Source organism: Stegostoma tigrinum, chromosome 1 (genome assembly GCF_030684315.1).
Source record: "Stegostoma tigrinum isolate sSteTig4 chromosome 1, sSteTig4.hap1, whole genome shotgun sequence".
Taxonomy (NCBI): domain Eukaryota; kingdom Metazoa; phylum Chordata; class Chondrichthyes; order Orectolobiformes; family Stegostomatidae; genus Stegostoma; species Stegostoma tigrinum.
This window is the reverse complement of record NC_081354.1, coordinates 75899309-75924183: the sequence shown is the minus strand read 5'-3', so window position 1 is coordinate 75924183 and position 24875 is coordinate 75899309. Positions and strand designations below refer to the sequence as shown.

Sequence of the window (24875 nt, the reverse complement as noted above, 5' to 3'; positions counted from 1 at the left end):
AATGAATAAACAAAAAAACATCATATGTTGTGGATAAGAGGGTGGCAACCTATGAATATACTTGGATTTCCGTAAAGCATTTGATAAAGTGCTACAAAGGGGGTTGCTAAAAACTCATGGCATAGTAGGTAGAATGTTATCGTGGAAAGATGAGGAGTTGGTTAATAGGAAGCGCGTGTGCAAATGGGTCTTTTTCAGGTTGGCAAGATGTAACGAGGGGTGTAGCACAGTGATTGGTCCTGTGTATTCAATTGTTTACAGTTTATATAAATGACTTGGATGAAAGTAAAAATGTTATGGTCGCCAAATTTGTTGATGACACAAAGATAGACAGAAAAGTAAATTGTAAAGAGGACCAGATTCCAAATGATGGACTTTGTGGCAAAATGCAAAACTTTCCATGGTGGGGGAGGAGGGGGGGGGTGCTTGGTAGTGAATAAAGTGAAAGCATGCTACGTAAATAGTGTGAACTACAGAAGTCCAAGATGCAGAGGGATCTGGACATTAGTTATATTCATTACCTTGAATCAATAGCTTCAGCTATTACTGCAACTACAAATTTTTGAAGCTCAGCACATATCTTTTGCAACATTGTAAATGTTCAAGTGCCATAAGATCAATTTACAGGAGCAGCTTCCGCAGAGGTGATCACCAGCTTATCTGATGATTTGGTATAGAGGTAGGTGCTGAAAAAGGTCCAGAAGATAAATTGCACCCAGCAAGACAGCTGTTGACCAGCAACCTGGGATAACCTCAAGATCACAAGTACAGGCAAATGTGCAACTGAGACAAGAGCTGTCCGTCCGCCAGGAACACCCTGCAGTCTCAAGGAATTAAAAACTGATTGCAAGTGCAACCCTATAGAAAAATCATAGCATTAGTTCCCACAATGGGACTCTAAACACTTGGATTAATGGATAAATGTGTGATTAAAACTGTCAATCAAATCAAAACATCGTCCAAGTAATGAATATTCTGTTTGCTTTCCTGATCTCAATTGACTGCCTCTAGCCTAGGATCCAGCTGTTTCCCTTACTCATATCACTCATCTCAGGTTAATTCAGAAAGTACTGCAAAATAGCCCTAGTACCTTTCAGTTACAAAAGGATGTACATCGCCAGACAAAAGCAGCATTATATAATTTAATGACTTTGATACCAATAGCAAAATCATGCAGATTGGCAAACAAAATTTTATTAATTTAATTTCAAGTCAAGGAGGCCCTGTAAAACGTAACCAGCAATACTATAATTCCTAGTTAATCATATTGTATTACAACTATTACTGGAGATTGACACTGATATTTCTTCTCCCTTCAAGAAGGTGAATCTTGTTAGATTTCAGTGACAACTATCGCTGGTTTTCCAAAAGATCCATTTACCTGATGCCACTCCCCTGCCTGCTTCGCATAACCCTGAACATTCTGCCTCTTCAGATACTAATCCAATTCCCTCTTGAATGCCTTTGTTAAAACCTGTCTCTGCCACTCCCAGGCAAGACATACCAAATGCTAACCACTCATGACCTCATTGCTACATTTGCCAATTACCTCAAATTTGTGCCTTCTTATTCTTAACCCAACCAATGGGAACTGTTCCTCCCCATCTATTTTGTCCAGGTCCTTCATGATTTTTTAATAGCTTCAAGTGTATCATCTTTGGTTACCTTACCCTCAGAGCACGATAACGATGTACATTATCTCCAAAGCAGCCTCTACAATGGCACACTATATTAAAAAGGTTATAAATCCTTCTGTGAGCACATGACATACATGCAGAAATTATTTGAGCTGAAGATTAACTTACCATTTTCAACCCTCACACCCCCTTACAGCATGCCCAACCACACTTTTACTATTTTACTTCCTCAGAACTGGTTAGCCTGACAAAAATACATTGCGTGGCTCAATGTGCTCACCGTGGATTAATAAGATGAGTTCACTTGTTTTACTTATGACTAAGATAGGGCATTGAACAAAGACTCTGGAGTAGGTTTCCTGTCAGCATGCCTTTACCAGGAATAGTAAATAGTGCAGGTGTTGAGCCTAAAGGCTGGATGGGGAAGGAAGATGATTCAAAGTGTTCCAATCACTATCTTTAGAGACAGAAATAACACCAGAGTGAAAGCCAATGTCACACAACAATATGTTTATTTTAAAAACTTTTTTTTTTAAAGCAGGGAAACCTCTGACACGGTTTTCCCTGTCAAAGAGAATAATCTGTTGCTAAACAGTTTTTCCATGTAAGATAGATGATGCATATAGATAATGAACAAAATACCTTCATTGGGAAATAATCATCTGCGTCGAGGTTAAATTAACTTCACTACAAATTTGCAGTAAATTGTTCCATTGTACTAGAGAGCTATTTATTAACAGAAGCCCAAAAAGAGTGTACATTCTTCATGGAAATATGCTAAAATACAAAGATCAAATGCACAATTTGGTTCATTTGGAAGTTTACTCAATATTACAAAGTTATTTTGCTTTCCTCAAAATACCATCTGTTTAAACAAGAAAATCCTGTTAAGCTTACATTATCACAATAAGCAGGCACAGATCAGTGTTCCAATAATACTTTGGGTTTTGTGTTAGTACATTGCTTTGTAGAGACTGATCGCCTATAGTTGGCAAATTCCAGTTCTAGATCAGAATCCTAATCAACTGCTAATGACCTAAAGTGTTTCAGAATCTACGATGGCTGCAGTCAAACTGGTTAAGCTCAGGAAATTACAGTTCACAAATAAAGGTTTGCATCACCTATATTTAAAAATGCCATAATTAATCTGGTAATAAACAAATTCCATTTTTTTTATTTCTTATTTAGTATGGATATTAAATAAAAAGCTGACCAAACAAACTTCAATTTAGGAAAGAATGCATTTCAGGTATTATAAAATAAAGAATTTAATAGCCAATGCTATTTAATTACTTTTCAGAAAATGTGGCAGTGAGCAGAAAAAGAAAAGTTTCTATTCTTTTCCGAAAGAAGAAACTGAAATACAAGCATCTACATTGTTTGAGCTTTTGACCAAGCGCAGGATTACTTCGTACATGATGAGAACCCAAAGATGCAACAGTTCAAACATTTTCAGAAATGTATAAATGGGAACCCAATCCATTCTAAAATATGTGGCTGAGTTATTGTGTAGCAACTATTAACTCGGTAGGAGAAACATTGCTATATTGTACACATTCCTCTTTTCAGTTACACGAGCAGAACGCAAGTCCCATAATGTCTTTGATACTGAAAATACTGTCATTGTAAAATAGAAAAAGTGCAAGAGTATGGAAGGTGCCCTGCAGCAGTATGAAGGTAACAGTATGTACTTAACAAAAGTATCAAATAGCAGTTGTCCGGGTAATCAGCTTTAATGGAAATTTGACACTTCCGTTAGGGTAAAGTTTAAAGAACACATAATGGGGCAGGATGCAGTGTTAATAATGACATATATTGCTTGGCATTCAATATATTTAATAAATAAAAGTATGAGAAGTTTGGTCAATGAAGGCACAATAAATACACACGCGCTCACACACAAAATACACAAAAATCCCTCATCGTTGTGATTCATTTCATCTTATCAGTTTCCCAAAAGCATTTGTGCAACAAGTATAAACTGAAATCAGCACCAGTTTGGACCCACTGTTCCTTCTACTAAGAGAAACTTGCCTATATTTGCCGTTTTAATTTTTTTTTAAAAAGGTCTAACAGATTTTGGCTTGGAAAAAATATAATGTAACATGAGAAAGGTGATTAATTGAAGTCTGTGCACGTGAAAGAAAGGGATGGGGTTTGGAAGAGGAGCTTTTAAAAATCAAAACTAGGTGGTATCTATATCCTTTACTTCAATGCATTACAGGGTGAGGTTAAAGGAATTTAAAACATGATATACCTCAATGTACTACTGTTAGGGAGTATCGCACTGGACCTTGTCCAAGTGCCACTATTCACAAGCACTCCTTGGAACAAGGAGATGACTTCTTTCTGAATTTTGAGGCATCACACTAGAATCAGCTCATTTCCATACCTGATAGTTACTCTTTCAGGCTTCTTGTGGGGATCCTTGGAGAAAGTACAGGGACACTGCCAATTCTTTCTTTAGGAATTCAAGGGCTACTTTTATGCCGGCTCAACTCAAAGATAGAACCTTTCTAGAATTTGGCTCATTGCTCAGTGGTTAATTAAAACCTTTAAACCACTTTAAAAGGCAGGAAGCAAGAATTTGTCAAAAGTGAAAACCACTTACAAATACAAAGGCAGAGAAAACAATGGAAGTTTAAGTATGCATAAACAATGCACGAGAACAAACAAAAGCCAGATACTGCAGATCCTTGAAGTTTGAAACTAGCAAAAAATGCTGGAGAAACTCAGGTCTCACAGCATCTGTGGAGACAGAAAAAGTTAATGTTTCAAGCCTGATACAAAACTTCTTTAGAACTTCAGCATTCTCAAGGAAAAGCATGGTAGACTGAAAATATTAACTGTCTTTCTCTCCCCACAGGTACTGCTAGACCTGCTGAGTTTCCCCTTTTTTCTGCGTTTGCATCAGACAAGGCCAAACTTCGTAGCTTAAGCAATACACACAGCCTGATAACTTCTATTGTGATTTGGTATAGAAAATTTGAGCCTAGAAATGCTTCCCTTAAAAGTAGCAGTGTAATATTGGACCTTACCACTTAATTAATACTTAAATTTCAAGTACTAAGTACTTATCCTAAATAGACGGATGCCTCTGCAAAAACAGATGATGGGGCAAGCTATGATATTTAAAGTTGAGACAGCGTCCCCTTGCAAGTCTCAACCTCTCCCTTGAGTGGCAGATGCAAGACATACATCAGATGTGGCAAACCTTTTGTTAAACTTCATTAAAATGGAAAGTCTTCCATGTTCACAGTTTTTCACACGAGGGCTTAACTGGTTCATTGGAGTTGGTTGGGACGTCAAGTAAAAACAGCGAAGAGTCTGTGGGGTGAAGAAGGGGATAACAAAAACGACAGTCAACTGCTAAGCAGCCCCCACTAGAAGGGATTATACCGAAATTGGGACTGCATCTCTTCACCCATCACATGAATATGGATTATTTAGCATATGTTTCTTATATTTTGAATAGAAGGTAGGATCAATCTGTGAAGTTCCTCAAGAGATTTAATTCTAAGCAACTAGAAAATAAGTAGTCTTGTAGTTCTGTAAACATCTAGATAAAAGTTGGGCATAGTTCAGAGAGCTTGAAAACAGTACAATTTCATCAGAACCAATAACCTGAATAGTGGAAGCAGCAAAAAAATATCAAGTGGAACCAATTCTGTTACAAAGTCAATACCATTTTCCAAAGTACATTGCAAGAATAACCAAAGCTTACAATGATGTTCATGAATCAGGAATAAGCAGAACAAAACATTGGTGGTGGTGGGGGGAAAAAAAAATGGAAAGCAAATAAAAGTGAATATTAGACTTTTCTGCGAAGTTGAACTGAAATTGGAAAACTAGAGGTCCCCAACTTGAAACTTGATCTGTGGAGTTAATTAGGGCAAAAATGAAAGAGGGCAGCAGTTCCTCTTTTCTTTCACCCTGGTCTAGGATTCTGAAACAACAATCTTCCTGTCTTGACCAGCATTTCTCCCAAGCAGAATGTAAAGGACTTGTGAAAAAAGTACTTGTAGGGGTACAGGGGAAAACAAAACCTGACTTAGCTCTGATGCTCTCAAATTCATTAAATATACTGTCAACACAAGTGTGAAAGCAAGTACATGGAGAGCAGCAACTTATGCAAGGTGCCAGGAGTGTCTGTGCACACAAAACCACAGCTTAGCAAATCATCTCCCTCAAAATAGCAACGGGGACTAGAGAAATGGATGTTATTTCAGTTGTAAAACATGTCAGAATATTTTTACCAGTGATAGTTTTAGCTCACTATGCCAGCATGTGGCCAAATAATTGTTGAATACAACACCTGTGAACTGGTAATTACTCTCCTTTTCTATTGTTGTGCTATTCTTCAAGCTAACTTACACTCCAATGTTGCAGAAGGAAGCAAACCAATGTTAAATTGCACCAGCTAAGACAAAAAGTCTTAAAGCCTGACTTAAATAATTAAAAATGCAATAAACTCTTGCAAAACACCACAAAGAGAGAGTAGTGCATGTCATTTTAGTACAGCTACACACTGTCTCTAACAAGAGATCTTCAAGGTTGTAATCTGTTTTGCAATTTGCTTCTGATGTATCTAGAAATGGATCAACCAGGTTTTTGCATAAACAGAATAAGGAAGGGCTGGATGGCATTTGTTTTAGCTTCAGGGCACCTGGTTTCACTTCAAAATGCATACTCCTTTCAGACAATGTGAATTCAGTGGCACAGCACAGGAAAATATACATCTACTGTGCCAAACCGAGCAAGGACTATATACCTATGATTTGACATGATGGATTTCCAGTATTAGATATATAAGCAAGTGTTAAATGACACCAAAGGAAGGTGGAACTCAAGGACTGGTCACCATGGCTGTCAATTTGCAACACCCAGTTACTCAGCAGAAATAAACTGTTTGAAACTGGAGTAAAGCAATGAAAGAAACAAAGCAAAAAGTATATAACTCTTTGAAGTTCTATTTTCCCTCAAAGCACAGGAAGGTCCTGGCAGACTTTTGAGATTTCACTCAGGCAGCCATTCTCAGCATAGGAGTAAAGACACAGAGTGTTGGTGGGCTGTTGAATCATAGAAAGCATTGGAGCTAGGTTTGACTGCTCCCACCAAACTTTACAGCAGAGGGACCACTGGAAAGTAATCAGGAGTGGAGAACCAACTGTAATCAGCTGCAAACAGCCAATACAAGCATTAAAACATTTATTGTATGTTGACAGTGCCCAAAATAACTTTGTCTTTCCTTCAGTGTAGCTAGCTTAAAATCCTGGAACTCCCTGTGTAACAGCCTAGTGGGTGTACCTATGGACTGCAGCAATAGCATTAGCTTGACACCACTTAAGGGTAACATAGAATGAATAGCCTGCAACACGTGCATCCTATGAAAGAATATTTTAAAGTTAGAAAGGGAGTCAGAAGGTCAGGGTCAAAGTCTAATTGTGAAATTACTAGTTATTTTTGAATACTTAGTCTGGAAACCACACTCATTATGAACTTGAATGCGGATAATTTAACCCCTCCAAAAACAAAAAACAGTTCCCTTCTGGTATGTCATAAGATTCCTCACAGAGAGTATTTGAAAGCTGTACAGCTGTGACAGTCAGTCAGTTTAGGTGGGTATATGTATGGACCATATCCCAACTTCATCGAACATCTATTTGTGCAGTTCAGATCAAGTTGATTGACAGTGATGAGCAGGTGGGGGGAGCTATCTGTTCTTTCTTAACTTGTAGTATTGAAGACAGCAATAGCATCGCTAAAAGCCTCTGCTACTTGCTGAATAAGCAGATCGTGCCTTTGAGGGCATTAAACCTATTTGACACTTTCTGTAGGTATTATATACTGGGCATTGACAACAGCCTTTTCTTTTCAAGTTTTAAGTGCTAAAAGAAAATCATTTTGGAAGTTGAAAGGACTAAAAAAAAGAAAGTGGGTTTTTCATATTCCCTTCATCTGTGGTATCCTGTGTTCTTGGAAACTTGTGGAAGGGATACAAAGGGAGAAGCAAAATCTACTTCGGCATCTAACGAATTATGTACATTTCTTCATGGCGGTGATAACTAAAACAGTTTTGAAACTGTCAACATATAGACACGATACTCAACATGTCAACTCATGAGTATCCTTTCTCCATTCATTTCAATGATCCACCAGTGCTGGTTTTTACTATTTCATATGGGTTTTACTGTGTATATAATACATAGACTCTTGAGCATTTCTGCAGCAATTTCATCAGCAAAAATATATATGTGCAAGTACAATTTCAAATAAAATTATAATGAATTCCAGTAGCTTTGAGCAGCACGAGCTGCAGTATGCTAGAATTTGACTCTACAGGGCCCATTCAGGTAGCTGGCCAAGGTTATTCACAGCATTATCAAGACTAGAGGTGAGCAAAAAATGGATTGGGCTCCCCCCTCCCCCACGTCCTTTAAATCCATATATTGCTATCAGGTTTTCAGCATTTTCTGAAAAAAAATTCTGCTCTAAGTAGGTTTTAAATAAAATCTGAAAGTGGCAACATTTTCGGAAAATATTTTCTCTACCCCACCCGCCCCTCACAGCAAGAAAATCACATTTCCCTATTTATAAAAATAAAATAATAGGTAGAAAATTGCCCCAAAAGGGTAATTATACATCCAAGCAGTTTGCTCACCTTTACTCAGGACAAGTCTGGTGTACAGGGAACAGAAAATGATGAAATAATGATCTATGTCAAACCCTCATTTCTCACAAGGTTGACTATACAGAACTAAATTGTACTCACATTATAGGAATTTGACCACTTTTCAACACACCATTCATATTTTCCTTACTCCAGACCCTTAAAGCAGCAATTTATCTATGGCTAGAAATAACTACTTACGTACAAAGTAGAATGTCTAAGGCACACCGAACATTAGTAGATTGTTCCGAGAAAAGCTACACATGGCTTTGATCTGAGCTACGTAAAGGGCAGGCAACGCCCATCAACCTCTTCTCCCCAGCCTTCCTCCCCAGACCCCCTACACCAAAAAAAATTACACTACTTTGTTCTATTAATCATGCTTTGCCAGCAATACTTGGGTCCAATGGGAAAAGAAACAAAATTTCTAATAAATACAGAAGTAAAGGCAGTAAATATAGATGTAACTGGGGCAAAAAAATCCAAGAAAATTAAAGTTATTTTTCACAGCTCCTAATTTACGAATAAAGTTAAGTTGGACACTTTAAACACTTGCATATTAACCTCCTGGAGGTACCTTGTCCTCTAGGTATTGTGTTAAAGGGCTCTCCAGGAAATCACTGCAACAATGTTCCTGTGATTGAATACAACATTCTTTGTCTGCTATATCTTTATCCAAACATAAAGCAGCTAGCTAATGCACAATATGTATACTGTTGCCAGAAAGTTAAGAGAAGGCAGCAGCCACTTTGTTTCTTGACCAGGACAGAGGCCAATAGGAGTCCTTTCGAGCCCTTTATCCTTCAAGGTTGCTTCAACAAAAATAAAGTGTTGAAGACCGTGTTTTAATCCTCCAATTCCACAAGGGTCAAGAGAAAAAAAAAAAATTGCACTTTTGTTCATGAAGTGAAGGTTCAGCCGGTTCATTTTTGTGGAAATTCAGTGCTGACCTACATTATTAAAGTTTTTGCTGCACAAAGACATCTTTACATTTATCATTCCTCATTAAAATAAAAAAACAACACTGGGCAGCCGTGGCTTTGGTGCTGAAGGACAAACTGGCTGATGTCAAAACGATTTTCAGCATCTTGTTATAGTAATTTAGTGTCCAGTCGCAACCAATGTAAACCTTGTCTGGTGTAGTGTACAAGTTCAGTCATGCTGCTGGTCAGGGATAAAAGGCCAACTGCTGCGTCAAGCTCTGCGAAGAATTCTAAGAGACGAAAACAAAAAAACAAGGTTGTAAACATTTCCTGGTAAGCAGGCTAACAGGACTAAAAGTGGGACACAATGAGATTCAGGCTATGCCCATCTGGCAACCCGTTTATCCAAAGTAACTTAATTCAAATGCAGAGGCATTTTACTCTCAGTATTCGCATCATGTGTGCGAATTCAAAAATGTTAAATTCATGGAGTGCAATATAAATAGACCTCACTAAGGAAATGGAATTGTAAACTAAGATTTGAAAACCATGCAAAGAGAAGGAATCTTTAAACAGATAAATGAAAACAAATTTGAATATTTTAGGTTCCCACTCTCAACTTGAGAGAGGAACGGATTAAAAAAAAACAAAATTTATATAAATCTACAACAATCTGACCACATTTCACACATAGGTCAAAGAACTGAAATTTTACTTGCAATGCCAGTCAAGAATAGATTCTTATGCCTGGATACTTAACATAACTTTTGTATAAATAAGTTATGACTTCACATTACATGAGCAGTTATCTACTTGTACTACATAGTAGCCTATAATCATAAAATTAATTAGGCATTTTAAAAGTTAGCACAAACACACCTACCATTTAACTTAAAAAAACTCATGCAATTAGTAACTTAAGTCATTCCGCATGTGAACACTTGAGATAAATAGTAAAGCGGGGGTTAAAGGTCCTTTAATCAGTTACAAGAAAACCCTTCCCTGCCCCCATTAGTTTAGGTATTCTTACCCCTGTTCTTTTTCGCTAGTGCATCTGCTTGTTCCCAAAGGTCATGGCCATGGAGGAAAATGGAAGTAATGTTGACATAATTGGAAGCCAGCTGATGAATCACGTGTGGAATGGCAACACTCGCACCATTACCAGATCCTGGCTGGGAACCTCCGGAGCTGGCAGGGGATGGTGTCTGAGACAGTGGAGAAGGTGTGCCGGTACCTCTGAACAGAAAAACAAAGAAATTAGGGCCGATCGTAAAGGCAAACATATGTTATCCTTCACCTAGTAAGTTTCTCGTTCAGTGTTCCACACAAAACCCTACCGCTGCAAACAAAAAAAAAAGTCACTGCACCTGATTTCTTAAAACGTGAAACAAATGGGCTACAGCAGACAACAATTTCAAGTCCTTTTTGTAAATAAATGAATATAACATATCCATGAAGCCCAGATGTCAGAGAAGTTTTAGTAGTGAAAACTCATTGGCAGATGATTAATCGCTGGGAGTAGTAGAATTGACTAGGATGACTTAATCATGGTTTGCTGATGGATAATGGGTAAAGGCAGATGGCATGAACACAATGTACCGACTATGTGGACTAAGTCCAAACTGAACGATTAATACGGGTATTTCGGTGGATAATTTACCTTCTTTAATTTGCAGTTGATTAATGTAGAATAAGCCAGATGTATGGCAGCAATACTTGTAATTTTAGCAAATATATTTTAGACAATGCAATTTGGGAGTGGCAGGTTATAATTAGCTCAGTTGGCTGGATGGCTGGTATGCGACACAGAATAAGACCTACAACAGGCATTCAAATCTCTGTGGCCGTTCATGAAGGCCTTGTCCCCACTCCCAACGCACCCCACCCCCAACTCCTTGAAGAGTTAGCTAGAACAATACAGAACCATTCATTTGTCTTGCCTTTGGTCCTTGGTGCAGAGTAGCTAATTATTTACTTATTAATATTTAAAGTATTAATTTAATGGGGTCAACATTACAATGGCATACACTCATTACCTGGCAACACAAGGAGATGGAGCTTGAGCTGTCTTTGAAGAACTCTGGAATGCAAGTAAAACATTCATTCAATTTGTTGCAAAATTCTTGAGGTTAGCAAACAAATTTTTTACATCCCTCTTTTTTTTCCCCCTGAGTATGTGGACTAGTGTTGGGGGTACTGTTTCTCATGTGGCAACTACATTCTGATGCTTTACCCCAAAAGTCATTCTGCAGGTATCATCTTAGACAGATGACACTGGACCATGGAAGGGTATTAATGCTAAACTTGAGCCTGCACCCTTTTGTTAGCTAATTTTGCACTTTGTGAGAGAAGTCAGATGATAATATTTTGGATAACAAATTCTCTTGCCCCAACTGCTGCATTGAGCGAGATTAACTAGATTAGGTTTTGATAACATTATCTAACTTGTGCAGAGGTCTGTACTAAGTGGTGTATATGGAAAGGTTAACAGTGGAATGACTAAAAACTTTTGTCAACACTCAACACCTAACTGACCTAACCCGAAAACATGTGTTTCGTCATGCCAAGTGATCTATGCAGAGGCTAACAAATCCATTCAGCTTTTCCTCGCTGTGCTTACCTTGAAATGTTCAGTTAAAGTCCTTGAATATTTCAAAGCAGTATCCTTCTTAAATCGGAACATTGCCATAAAGAGCAAAGACTGGCAGCGAATACTATTAATTATGAATTTAGAAAGGAAAACAAAAAGAGAGTCATGAAAAGATTCTCAACAAAATGGCTACAAACAAAAGAGGACCATGATGCAATTACAACTCAAGCTTTCAAAAATTCTGCATTAGAAACTAGTAATTTCATAAATTTCTAACAGAAAAGCACTGATTAGATTAACTAGCTTCACTCTGGATGCAAGACAATACTATTCTGATTATGACCACATTGCAGTACTTTACATTTCTGCAGCATTTAAGATAGTACCAAGACATACAAACAAAATAAATAGTTCCTGTAGACATTTTGCCACTGTGCAATTTTGTAAGTTCCTGGCTGATAGCCGCCCTTTACTTCACTTTCCTGTACACACCATTTTTATTTGTTTGTGGGATGTGAACATCACGAAGTCAGCATTTGTTGCTCATCCCTAATTTCTCTTTGTTGCTGTCATGGTGAATTGCCACCTTGAACTTCTATGTTCTACGTGGACTGTATACTTTAATAATGCTCTGAAGACGAGAATCTTTATTGTTAGGGTCTCCCTCCTGCTATTCCATTTTACATGTATTTTCTAAATGTTAGATATCCTGGAATTTTTACTAACCTTGAATCACTTTGCAACATATCACCTTGATCACTAGCTGCTAATAGCTTGATCACTATTAGATCAAGTCTCAAATCTTTATATGCTATCAGTTAATTTAATTTGATATAAAGCTTTTTACATCCTATTTTACTGTTTCTTATCCAAGGCAATGGCCCAGCCTGATTTTACACCTAACCTGACCAAGTCAACCTTTATGAATTTTTATTTGTTTGCATGATACTCTTTATCAGTATCATGGGCATCGACAATTTATTTGGATACTGCGGACACCCAGCTCACTTGTCACCTTTTAGCCATTGCCATTCACTCCTAATTGACAGGCAGCACACAGGCCTTACTTCCACTCCTTTGTCTTATGTCCTAAATTAGCAAGAACTACCTTCAACATCAGTAAGGCCAAAAATATACTGTTTTACTGCCTGTCAAAAAACAAAATGTTGCATCTTAACCCAGGTTCCATTCTTCTCCTCAGCAAATCACTCAAGCTGAGCCCAGTAGTGTGCAGTCTTGATACTGTCAGGCTGAGCCATGATCAAGAGTCCTTATTTTCATCTTTTCAAAATTGCCTGTGTCCACCTTTACAGCCACATGCTATGGGTCACACCCTAAGCTTCTAGACTTGATCACTTGATCTCCTTTTGATCTCTTAAGCATCGCTTTTTATAAATTACAAATTGCCCAAAATGCGTCACCTGCATCCACTGCTCTCCATCACCTCTATTTTCCCCCTTTTTCAGTGCTTTCTTACAAACTGATCGAGTCTTCCTCTATAGCTTTGCCTTTTTCTGCCATAAATAATGTCTGTCTGATTCCTGCAGCATATCTCCTTTCAGTCCTTCAGCTGACTTTCTCCCACATTGTTACACTCCATCAAGAGCCTCCTCACGCTATATCAATTTAACCGCAACCCTTTTGTCAACATACCATGGGATTTGGGTATTTTGAATTTTGTGACAATAAACGGCTCAAAAGGTCAGCACAATTGTTACTTACCATAACACCACAAATATTTTTTCCACAGTAGTTGCTGATGAGTCGGTGAAGTTTTTGAGTTTCATAATGTACCTGTAATGGAAGTTAGAAAATGGAGGTTATACCAAATGGCAGAATAATCATTGAAATCAGAAACAGACAACAGAACAGTCAGTTTGAAGGCAATTTTTGTGAGAAACATTACTAACTGAAGAAAATTAATCAGTGTGTTAACCAGATCAAGATATGAGGGCACTTACTTGATTAAATCCACTGTTTCAGAAAACATGGTATAAGCAGACTTTGGTGGCTGTGCCTCACTTTCCATCGCTATACCACTTTCAACAAACGATAGTGCAGCGTCCAAGTAATTGAAAGCTTTCCCAATCTTGTCGGACTAATTGTGAGAAAAATAAGCTTGGTATTAAAACCATGGTTACTGTTTTGATTTACTTAACATGAAATTTATAATAATGAATTTTCTGTTGAATCCCTGATGTGAGTAGTTTCAGTTGTGGTCGTGTGAGCACTGCTGTGTGTTGTGGGTTACATGATAGGCGTTTGGAAGCTTAGTGGGTTTAAGGAAAATTTGATCAGGGCTCAGGTGTGTTGCAAATGTCCCCCCACGATTGAACAGTTTGGCAATGCTCACTATATCATTGATTACCATCGACAAAGGTCCCTTAGGCAAATTACTTTAGGATATTTGACAATCGTACACACTATTGTCGAAATCAAATTCCTTCAGAAGAGGGGGAAAGGAAAGCTATTAGGTTGAGGCAGGAAATATTACTGGACTAGCAATCCTAAAGTCTGGGCAATGCTCGGGACAGAAGTTCAAACTCCACCCTGGCAACTCGTGACATTTAAATTCAATTAATCAATAAATCTGCAATTAACAACCACATTCAGCAATGATGACAATATAATTCATGGAATGCCATAAACACCCAAAAGTTAATTAAATGGTTCATACCAAAAATGGAGAAGGGATTCAATATTTCAGGTGGGTCCATTACTTCAAAATAAACAATTTTATGCTTCTGGATCAATTAGAGGGGCTTTTGCTTTTAAGTGAAATATTTCTGCTCTCACCACAAGGTTTGAAAAACATCACTAATTTAATAATATATACTTTTTCCAATCTCAATAGGGTCAATGTTGCCATTAACCAGTGATCTACAACAAGCAGCATTTAAAAAAGCTGTGACAACATTGGATTCTTAATTTTTAATATTCTAGTGCAATACAGCTTTTAATTGGACTCTAGCATTCACTGTGCTACAGCTTAGTCGAGATTCCATGAAAGCTTTGCTTCCAAAATTCAAATGACGACTTTGAGTCTGAATCAGGGGTTACACACACATCCATCCTTAGTGGAAAGGATTCCCAGTGAAATCATCTCTGAATTGTGCATTGAGGAAAAGAACTGATAGCTAGTTAAAATCAAGATGAATGGGGATTATTAAGAAGCACAAATTGAGTTTCCATGAATTTGAACATTGTACTGCCCACATTCCACACTGGATTAATTCTCATCTCCACTAATAATGCCCATTTATGGCCCTTTAAAGCAGCTCTTGAGATTAAGCTTCTATTTTAAGTGCAAAGACTCTGATAAATCCTGTTTAAATATTGAATAGCTCACAAAAGTGCACCAATTAAGCTTGTAAATGGTTCACTATAACTTTCAAAATTCATTTTCAGCTATTTAAGATCATGAACTCCACGGTGAGAAACAAGAAAAGTATTTCAATGAGTGCCTTAAACAAAAAATAAGCCTATTCGCAGCTGTGCTAATAAAATTGCACCAAATTACCATTCAAAAAGATCAAAGAACTTCTCTTTAATATCAGGGGATTGGACGATCATGTCCATGTCCGAACTAACTATCATTACATGTCCCATCCACTCCCTACCAGGATCATGAGCTGAACTGGCTCCTTGAAAGTGAGCAATCCTGTCAGACATCAGACAGAGCTTCCAACCCAGTCATAAACTACATCAAACTACACAAAGTCTGCGTTTTTCCATTCCAACGTTATTGAGCTTTGTTCAACCACAGCTGAACCCAACATCCACATCTTTGTCACTTGCAGACAGAGCATCGCTGTAAACCTTCAAGCCAACAGCAAACAGCCAACTTCCATAAATTTTAGATCAGCTAAAGCTTCATGCTGCACCTTGTTTGTTTCACCCCAAAGTATCCAAATTTAAAAATTCTCATCCGGTTATTCAAGTAGTTTGCCCGCATTCCAGCTCAACCCTTCAAGGTACTAAAGGCCCATCTGGTCAACTCAACTAATCCCCGATTGGGATCGGAGATAATGGGAACTGCAGATGCTGGAGAATCCAAGATAACAAAGTGTGGAGCTGGATGAACACAGCAGGCCCAGCAGCATCTCAGGAGCACAAAAGCTGACGTTTCGGGCCTAGACCCTTCATCAGAGAGCTCTCTAGGCCCGAAACGTCAGCTTTTGTGCTCCCGAGATGCTGCTTGGCCTGCTGTGTTCATCCAGCTTCACACTTTGTTATCTCTAATCCCTGATTGGGAGTTCATCATCCCTTTCCTAATTCATGAAGGCGTGATGTAAATGTCGCACATAGTTGCTGCTTCTTCATAAGAGAGAGAGAGAGTCCGGTCCATCAGTTCCACATTGGTGTTTTCCTCTGCACGAAAACTTTAGTGGTCCTTCTTTAAGTAACCATCCATTTGTCTTTCACAAAAAACTACATTCCCGCTTCACAAGCAGTTTGCAATTTAATTTGCAAGTGTTTTGTCTTCTTTTAAATTAATTTTGCAAATATTTTAACAGTGGAAATACTCCATTACTGTATCATAGCTCCTCAACAGCTTGAGGCTTCCTACAGGTTATATAACTTTATATTTCTGGTTTACTAATCAAACACCTCAGCTCTCCTTTCACAACAAACTCTCAATCCTGAGTAACATCCTAGCGAACTAACTGCACATTTCTAATTCAAAAACAAAAACAGAAGCTGCTGGAAAAGCTCAGGAGGTCAGGCAGCATCTCTGAAGGAAAAAAAATCAGAGTTTACATTTCAGGTCCAGTGACCCTTCCTCAGAACTGAGGAAATCTTTAACATCCATGCTGAAATGTGTTTCTACAGTTGACAAAGAATGAACTAGATATACCAATCACCGTTACAAAAAAAAAATTAATAAAAATAAAGGCTGCCAATCAGATTTGGGAACAGGATTATATAGATAAATTTGTTTCTGGTTTTCAATTGTGAAGGTTTTTATTTCCTCAAGGAAAGGTCACAAACTCTTAAGTATTGGGTCAAAACAACACTTCCAAGCAATCAAGCTAATGACTAGACAAGCTACTTTCTGGAAGAAAGGCCTGAACTGTCCACTGCCTGGCCAAGCTTCTCCCCCACTCTGAATAACTTTTCTGTTAACTCTTTTCTCCTTCTACAGATCAAAGGGGTGGCCATGAGTACCAGCATGGGCCCCAGTAAGCCTGTCTCTTTGTGGGGTATGCGGAACATTCCCTGACCCGGTCCTATTCCAGCCCCCAGCCACAACCTCTTTCCCTGGTATACTGATATTATCAGTGCTGCTCCCTTTCTCATTCAGAATTGAGAACTTCCCATCCAATTTCCACCCTGCTCCCAACATCACCTGATCCATCTGACGCCTATCTTCTATTCATCGACATGTTTGTATTTCTGGGGATAAGCTGGCTACCAATATCCACTAAAAATGCAAGGACTCCCAGTTACCTTGACTGCACATCCTCACACCTTAACTTCCCATAAAGACTCTATTCCATTCTGCCAGTTCTTCTGTTCTATCACATCTGTTCCGATGATGCCAACTTTGACATAAGTCTCCGAATTGCCTACCTTCTTCCTCACCATAGTTGATGGGTCCCTCAGCTGGGTCCAACCCATCTCCTGCATTTCAGTCCTTACCCCTTCTCTTCCCTCCTGCAACAGCAATAAAGTGCTCCTTATCTTCACCTACCATCCCACAGCATCCACATCAAGAAAATCATTGGCCACCATTTCCACCACCTCCAGCGAGATGCCACCACCAGACACATTCCCCTCTCCTCCCTTGTCAGCCTTCTGCAATTCCGTTCTCTCCAGGACACCCTAGTTCACTTCTCCTTCACTCCAAACACCCTCCCGCAGCCCCATGGCACGTTCGCCTGCAAACAACTGCCCTCTTATTTCCTCCCACCTCAGTATCAAAGGGCCCAAAACACACCTTCCAGGTGTAGCAGCACTTTACCTGCAAACTCTCTCAATCTCGCCTATTGTATTTGCTGCTCACAAATCTCATCTACTCTACACTGGGGAAATAAAGTGTAGACTGGGTGACCACTTCGCAGAACACTTGTATTCTGTCTGCAAAAGAGACCCTGGGCTTCCACTTGCCTGATACTTCAACACAATACCTTGCTCCCTGGCCAACATCCATCTCAGTGTGCTGTAGAACTCCAGCGAAGCTCAACAGGAACAGCAGCACCGGATTTTCTGCTTGGAAACGTTGCAGCCTTCTGGACTCAATGTTGAGTTCAACAATTTTACAGCTTGAAGCACCTTCTACCATATCGCTAGCCGAACCCCCACAGACCAGGCCTTGATATATCACATATTCGGTTATTACACACTACCCACTGTTAACCACTAACAGTTCCCATTAGTAGCTATCCATTCTCCAAGGCCGATTGTTATTCACTCCTTTGTCTGTCTAGCTGTTGTTCTCTCTCTTTGAGCTGAATCACCACCTATTGTTTACTCCTTATTTCCTCACCTCCCAACTTATCTTCTGTATAAAAAAACTTTTTCTTTAGTACCATCATTTCAGGGTCACTGGACTCAAAACATTAGCTTTGATTTCTTCTCCACAGATGAAGCCAGACCTGAGCCTTTCCAGCAATTTCTGCTATTTTTCTCATTAATTCGACAAAGCTAACTGGTGAGATAATTTCTCAAGTATTTACTAAGGTGGGCTTTTACAAACTAGAGAGAAACAAATGGACATTCCCACCATCCGAAGCAGGTTCTATTCGGAAGAAGGGATCCATACCAACAAATATGCTGTTTAGTAGCCTCAAGTAGAGAAAACTACAGAAAGAGAGAGAGATTTCATACTTAAGAGTTCAATGAGAAAAATTAAATGGGGTAGATTGTGTCTGTGTGTCCTGGGGAGAGATGAAATGAATCAGATCTGGTGAACGTATGGAAATTTACTTAAAGGAAGCATATGTGACCTCACCAGTTGAGTAAGCAATGAAACGGGTGATATTTCACTCCGGTACCAGACAGCAAACATCTGATGGATATTAGAGAGAAAAAGGGGCAAATACTTTTGCTGTTCATAGCAAGTTCTTTCCACATTTTAAAAAAAGTCTTATATAATAAACTTACGTCAGTGCATTAGGACAGCTGCATTTGAATATGTTCAGTGGCTAACCACCAAGGTAACCAAATTACAGAAAGAAACCTTATAGCCAAAGAAACTGGGCTACCATCAACTATAATCATATCAATTTGTAATCCCTTCTGCTTCAGACTCTCTCCTATATTGTTGTTCTCAAATTTGTCAGCTAGTCATCAGGAAACAATTAGCCAAAGACTAAAGATAAAGCTATTTTTCCACATTTCTGATTAGGTCACTTCCAGTAACATACCATGACATCGGCCTTGTGCTTTACTTTTTTGGCTTCTCGCAAGTGATGCTCTACCGGATATTGCCTTAAGAAAAAGTGGGTAGAGGTTAGTATAGGTACTATATTACAGCATATTTTGATGCCATGGAAAAGAACAGAGTGAAATTGAAGTAAATTACTTGTCATCAAACTTGAGCAGAGGCCTTGTGGGTTTGGAATTTCCATTCAGGAGGGATTGTTCTGGAGTGGTTTTACTGGCAGTACCCTGGTAAGGCACCTGTCGATAAGAAGGTTTTGTCAATATTAATTTTGAACCTCTGAATATGATACAGACACAAAACAATCTATCAGGCTTCAACTTTACTGAATGGGCAAACATATCAAATGGACATGGCCCTAGCTTTCAAAAACAGGATGATCCTATCTTTCATTCCACACTTTTCCTGAACGGAGTGGTTTCAGGAAGGCAACACTGACGGCATTGTAAGTGGGTTCAGTGCACCACAGCGAATGACGAAACCATCTTTGAGTCAGTTGCTTTCCACTGACCATTGCCGAAAAATGCATATATTTGTATGCTGAATGAGCACAGCTGGAACTTTTTGAAACACAGAGTCCATGCTGAAAAGCAACCGTTCAGGTGAGACTTCAGAAACCTGACCAAGGCTCCCCTCAAACATTTTAATCAAGAGTCACAGCTTTGGAGAGGGCAAGTGGGAAACAGCAGAAAAGAAATAGCACATACCTCTGCAGTGATGCCATAAATTACTAATTATTTCTGTAGCATTACATAATAACCTACTGCGTTAACAGTTGAAATCCTCAGCCAATTATCAAAAATATAGTGCCCATTCAAAGAACATGAAGAAATGATATGATGTAAACTAAGATATTGATCCATTAAGCCTTCAAATCACATCTCAATAATTCAATAGAAAGCCACAGATCTGAAACCAAAATGTAAAAATGCTTGAAAACACAGCAGCGTCTATCATGAGAAACGACAGGTCAGAAAGCTGAATAGATCATGCCTACCCTAGCGACAATACACTCAACTCAATGGCAGGGTACTGATTTAGTAAACTGCTTTATTCTGGATGGTAGTGCTGTTTTCTCTGAAGCCATCTAAGCAAAGCAGGAATATTCCATCACATACCTGTCTTGAGTATTGATCAAGGCACAGAGGTTTTGAAGGATCAGGAGTCATTCTCCACAGATCATCCAGCCAATAGTGTACACTTGTTAGAATAGTTGGAAAGTTAATTTCTGAACATTAATAGCTCAGGTACATGTGAATGATTGGAAAAATGTCTGGCTTTTGCCTTGCTCGGAGCGGTCATCAGGTATCACTTGTGTGGCGCAAGTGCTTATCCAATCCGGATAAGCTGATGTAAGGGGTCAGGAATGTCAGCGAGAGCATTAGGAACAGGAGTAGAAAGCTCTTTACTCGGAATGGCTTGGATTGGAATGCGCTGCCCATGAGAGTGGTGGAGGTGGATTCCAAACATGGTTTGAAAAAGAGACCAGAGATAGCTATTTGAAAATGACAAATTTAGAGGGATACAGAGATGGGGCTGGCTGAGCAGCTCTTTCAGGAGTTGATTCAGACATGATGGGTCAAATGGCCTTTGTCTGTACTGTAGGATTCTATATTTCCTTCTTATTGGGGGAATAAGTGGAACACTGGAAAGATCACAGAACACAACCCACTCCTGAGCTCATGCAAGAGGGATGGACAGGAGGAGACTGGATCCAACATGCTGCTAGAGGAATTCCTGCAGCAACATCCAGGAGTCTGATAACTGTTTCTGAAGGTCACAAGTATCCTCTCATCAGATACGATCCAACCACTGGGGGGTTTTCACATTGGCTGCAGTTTTGCTGAGGTTCAGTTAGGAACTGTCTCACCCTTCCTTTGACATTCAGCCTGTATCTAGGGCAATGCGGGGGTAAACATCAGAGGAAAGTCAGCCAGGAAAAATCCAAACTGAGCATCAGTGAGCAGGCAGAATGGGATGTTTATCAGGAAAGGCAGCTTCTCTATCAAGCAACTTAAATTGCTAAACTAAACCAACCTTACAAATCCTAAAAAAAAACTTTATATCCAATAACTACGGTGCTAAATATTTATGTACAGTACGCTTCAAGACAGCATTTGAACAAATGCCCAATTATGAAACAATCCACTTGACAGTTCTCATCTTTGAGCTAAAAGATTAAGCTGTGTTGGCATTTATACCTTGCTTTTTAAGTGCCCAGACTGTTTCTCCTCTGTTCTTTTGTGCTTGGAGGATAGTGATTTGGACGAAGAGTTAATCTTGCTGCTACAATCCTTGCTATCAGTAGCACTCATGGTGGAGATCTGGCCGGAAGTATTACTTCCACTGTTGTGCCGTTTGTGAGCTACCTTTGCTGGCTTCTGTGCAGGAGATGGAAGTGGCAGTAAAAATGGGTTTTCCTTCTCAGAGGAAGACTGGGGAACTCTGAAATCAAATAACAATTCTTTTGTTATCTTCCAGGTACTTCAATATCAAAGTGAAGAGTGCACATTTGAGGAGTCAGCAGCATTTTCTAATAGCAACAGAATAGGAATTCACAGACCATAACTAAATTACAGTATGTTCTGACAACAGACCTTCTTTCAACATTGTTGTTTTAACGGAATAGGTAGGAAAAGTAAAAAGGGAACCTTCTATTAGAATCTCTCCTTTATACATAGGAAAAAGGAACTTTGATGTCCTACTCAGTCATCGTTATACAGCATAGAAACACGATATTTGGTCCAACTTATCCATGCTGACCAAGTTTCTTAAGCTAAACTAGGCCCATTTGCCTGCATTTGGCCTATATGCCTCTAAACAGTTCCTGTTCACGTACCTGTCCAAATGTATTTCAAATATTATACCTGTGCCTGCATTTACCACCTCCCCGACAGTTCGTTCTACATACAAACCAACCTATTCTCCTACTTGTTGGTTCTACGATCAAGTTAACTTTCTGATTTGTGTGTACAAGATTACCCTAAAGCCCTGGATAATAACATTTACTAATTTCTCACCATTCTTACCTCAACCATTGTTTTCTTTCCCCCTTCCTACAAACGTGATCACATTTCACCATCTTAAAACATGGCAGATGGAATACAATTCACCTGATACAGACAGCAATGTAGATAATATGATGGGATGTAGCAAACTCTGATACACTCAGTACCTTCATGTTGCAATGTTATAAAATCTGGTCAGAAAATGGCCCTCCCTTAGGGCAACCACCTGGAAATGTGACCGGGCAGGGAAACCGATTTTAATCTGCCACTGAGTTAGCCTGCAAATCTCTCCCGCAAATGGAGATTTCTCCGCATTGTATTCCATTCCATTCGCCAATTGCATGCCCACTCAGTGAACCTGTCTGTATCTGTCTCCAGCCTATTTTGTCATCTTCACCTACCCAATGCTTTCTCTCCTACCTAAAGTGGTCTTGTCGATGAGCCTGGGGACATTACATAAAAACGTGGAAGATACGAGCAGGAATAGAGCATTCGACTTCAAGCCTGCTTCACAATTCAATAGGATCATAGCTGACCAGTGAGCCCAACACCCTAATGTCACCCTCCTCCCATATCCTTTTATCCACAAAAGCGAAGTCTAGATTGTGCACGAGAGGGGGACAGTGAGATTGTGTATGCCTCATTTTTTGATTTTAGACAACATTGAGTGTTTTGGGCTGTGAAAGGCATTTGATAATGATTTTACTGGTATCCAACTTAAGAAGTTATATAAATTATTAAGTGCCTTGGAGAAGTTAAATATGCTTGTACGATACAAAATCCTCTACAGATATGTCTGATGACACAGTGTAGATCTAGCATTATCCACTATGATAATTTATTGACTTATATTTGGTTTAAAGAAATGCAACATTTTTCATGTCGAGTATTGACTGTTTCTTATGACCTGCGTAGAAATGACTTGCAGTTTGACAAACTTATGTGCTAAATATATTCAAAATACACATGCAGGATGAAGCACTTTCAGCTATGAATTGTGAATCAGCAGAGTTCAACAGGTGTCCGACGAGAACTCAAATGTGTTGCAAGGAATCTCTCTAACTAATTTTAGACATTGAGATATCGCATACACACCGCTTATGACTGGATTCCTTATGGCTTGAAGAGGACTTGTTCTCTTTATTCAGCTTTAGTTTTTTGCTCTCACTCGTTTCCACGTCAACCTGAAATAGATAATTTTGCAGTAAACAAAAAAGGAAGGCAACTAAATTATTGTCAATTTCAAGACAAATTTCATTCTAAGAATTATTTTCCATCTCAACAATTATAACAGTGAAAAATCTCCAACGTGACACAGGAGAGCAGCTTGGTAGTTTGAATGTGGCAGCACGTGACAACATCTCAGCGAATTGCAAGGCTGGAATCTGAGAGCTCGGGCAAATATGACTGCCTCCTCACTGCAAAGCTAGAGTCTGCACCACATGATCTGAATGGAACGTCTCTCCAGAAATGGAAAATTACACCATCGTGCTTCTTCTCCTCTTTCCCTTCTCACACTCTCCATGCCAATCAGAGCAACGTAAATCTCTCTCGGAAAATCCAAAACAGAGAGAAGCAACTGCAAAAGGAGAATGAATTCTTGTACGGCTAGCCGATTCGCTTAATCTTGAAGAATAATATTTTCTTTTATTTGCTTCAGTTTTTTAAAACGTCCCTTCTTTAGGACTTCCCAAGAGACAGCAACATGTTGAACTAAAATTTGACAATGCTTGCCAAAGGGATGCCAAATTTCCAACAGCAAATTTGGTTAATGCTAGGGACAGGATTTCATCAGTACATTACTGCTTCTACGTTGGAAAACTCATCAAGAAATACAGCCCTCCTTCAGCAAACAGTTTCATAGTCAATGAGGGAGTCTTACCCTAAGCTTTTTGAATCAGCGGAGGAAGTACCCGTCGCCCAGAGCATGGTGCACTGCAGGAACTGTGATAGGCCTCAGCAAAGATAAAACGCAAGCCATGTGAAGTGTACTCGGTTTCTCCAGCTGTGAGGCCCTGGTGGGGCGGGACATTCAATCAAATAGATTAACCCATAAGGAGGCAATCCAGTTTCCCAACTATGGCCCAAGCATACTTAACCTTCATACGAGTGTGGCTCTTGTGGCACAGCAGACTGGGACGGCCAAGTTCAAGTCTCCACCTGCTCCAGAGGCGTGCCATAACCTGTCTGAACAGGCTGCTTAAAAATATCCACCTGTGGAGCACCTACAGCCAGAAGGTCATCTCAATTTTGCTGAGTCCCTGCCTGCAGGGAATTACAAAACTCTTCATAATACTTGGGAGAAAGGAGGTCAATGCAGTTGCAGTGGAGGGGATTACTGCTTTCATTTCTAAATTTCATCTCATCGCACAACTGATTAGGAAAAAGTCAAAATATATGAGCTTAAATTCCACAGAAATGTTGACCACCAGCTCAATTAGTTATGTTTAAAGTTTGGTTTTGGACTGATTTAAGTCAATTATGAAGTAATACCATTATAGTTCACCGCTTCATTTTCCCTATGAGATTAAAATCATGATTAGCACTTGCATATTACTGCAACTCTTTAAAACTGCTAACACGGCTGCTGGCTTCACCATCTACATTGAACCAGAATTTTCTTCCAATTAAGCATTAGGCAGACTACAGCCACTGTCTGC

General features: G+C 39.2%; 1 protein-coding gene across 2 annotated transcripts in view; it reads right to left on the bottom strand.

Annotated features, from left to right (window-relative positions):
- Window positions 1-2132: 2132 nt before the first annotated feature.
- The window catches only part of LOC125452177 (AF4/FMR2 family member 1-like), a 156736-nt gene continuing 133993 nt past the window's right edge, over window positions 2133-24875 (bottom strand). For both annotated transcript variants that reach the window (XM_048530269.2, XM_048530261.2), the window contains exons 12-21: window positions 23311-23399; window positions 21409-21652; window positions 19349-19446; window positions 19191-19254; window positions 13782-13918; window positions 13543-13614; window positions 11851-11944; window positions 11267-11310; window positions 10261-10466; window positions 2133-9520 (exon numbers count right to left, since the gene is read on the bottom strand). In XM_048530269.2, coding sequence (XP_048386226.1) covers window positions 9399-9520; window positions 10261-10466; window positions 11267-11310; window positions 11851-11944; window positions 13543-13614; window positions 13782-13918; window positions 19191-19254; window positions 19349-19446; window positions 21409-21652; window positions 23311-23399 — 1170 coding nt within the window. In that variant the 3' untranslated portion in view covers window positions 2133-9398. The remainder of the gene's footprint in view (window positions 9521-10260; window positions 10467-11266; window positions 11311-11850; window positions 11945-13542; window positions 13615-13781; window positions 13919-19190; window positions 19255-19348; window positions 19447-21408; window positions 21653-23310; window positions 23400-24875) is intronic.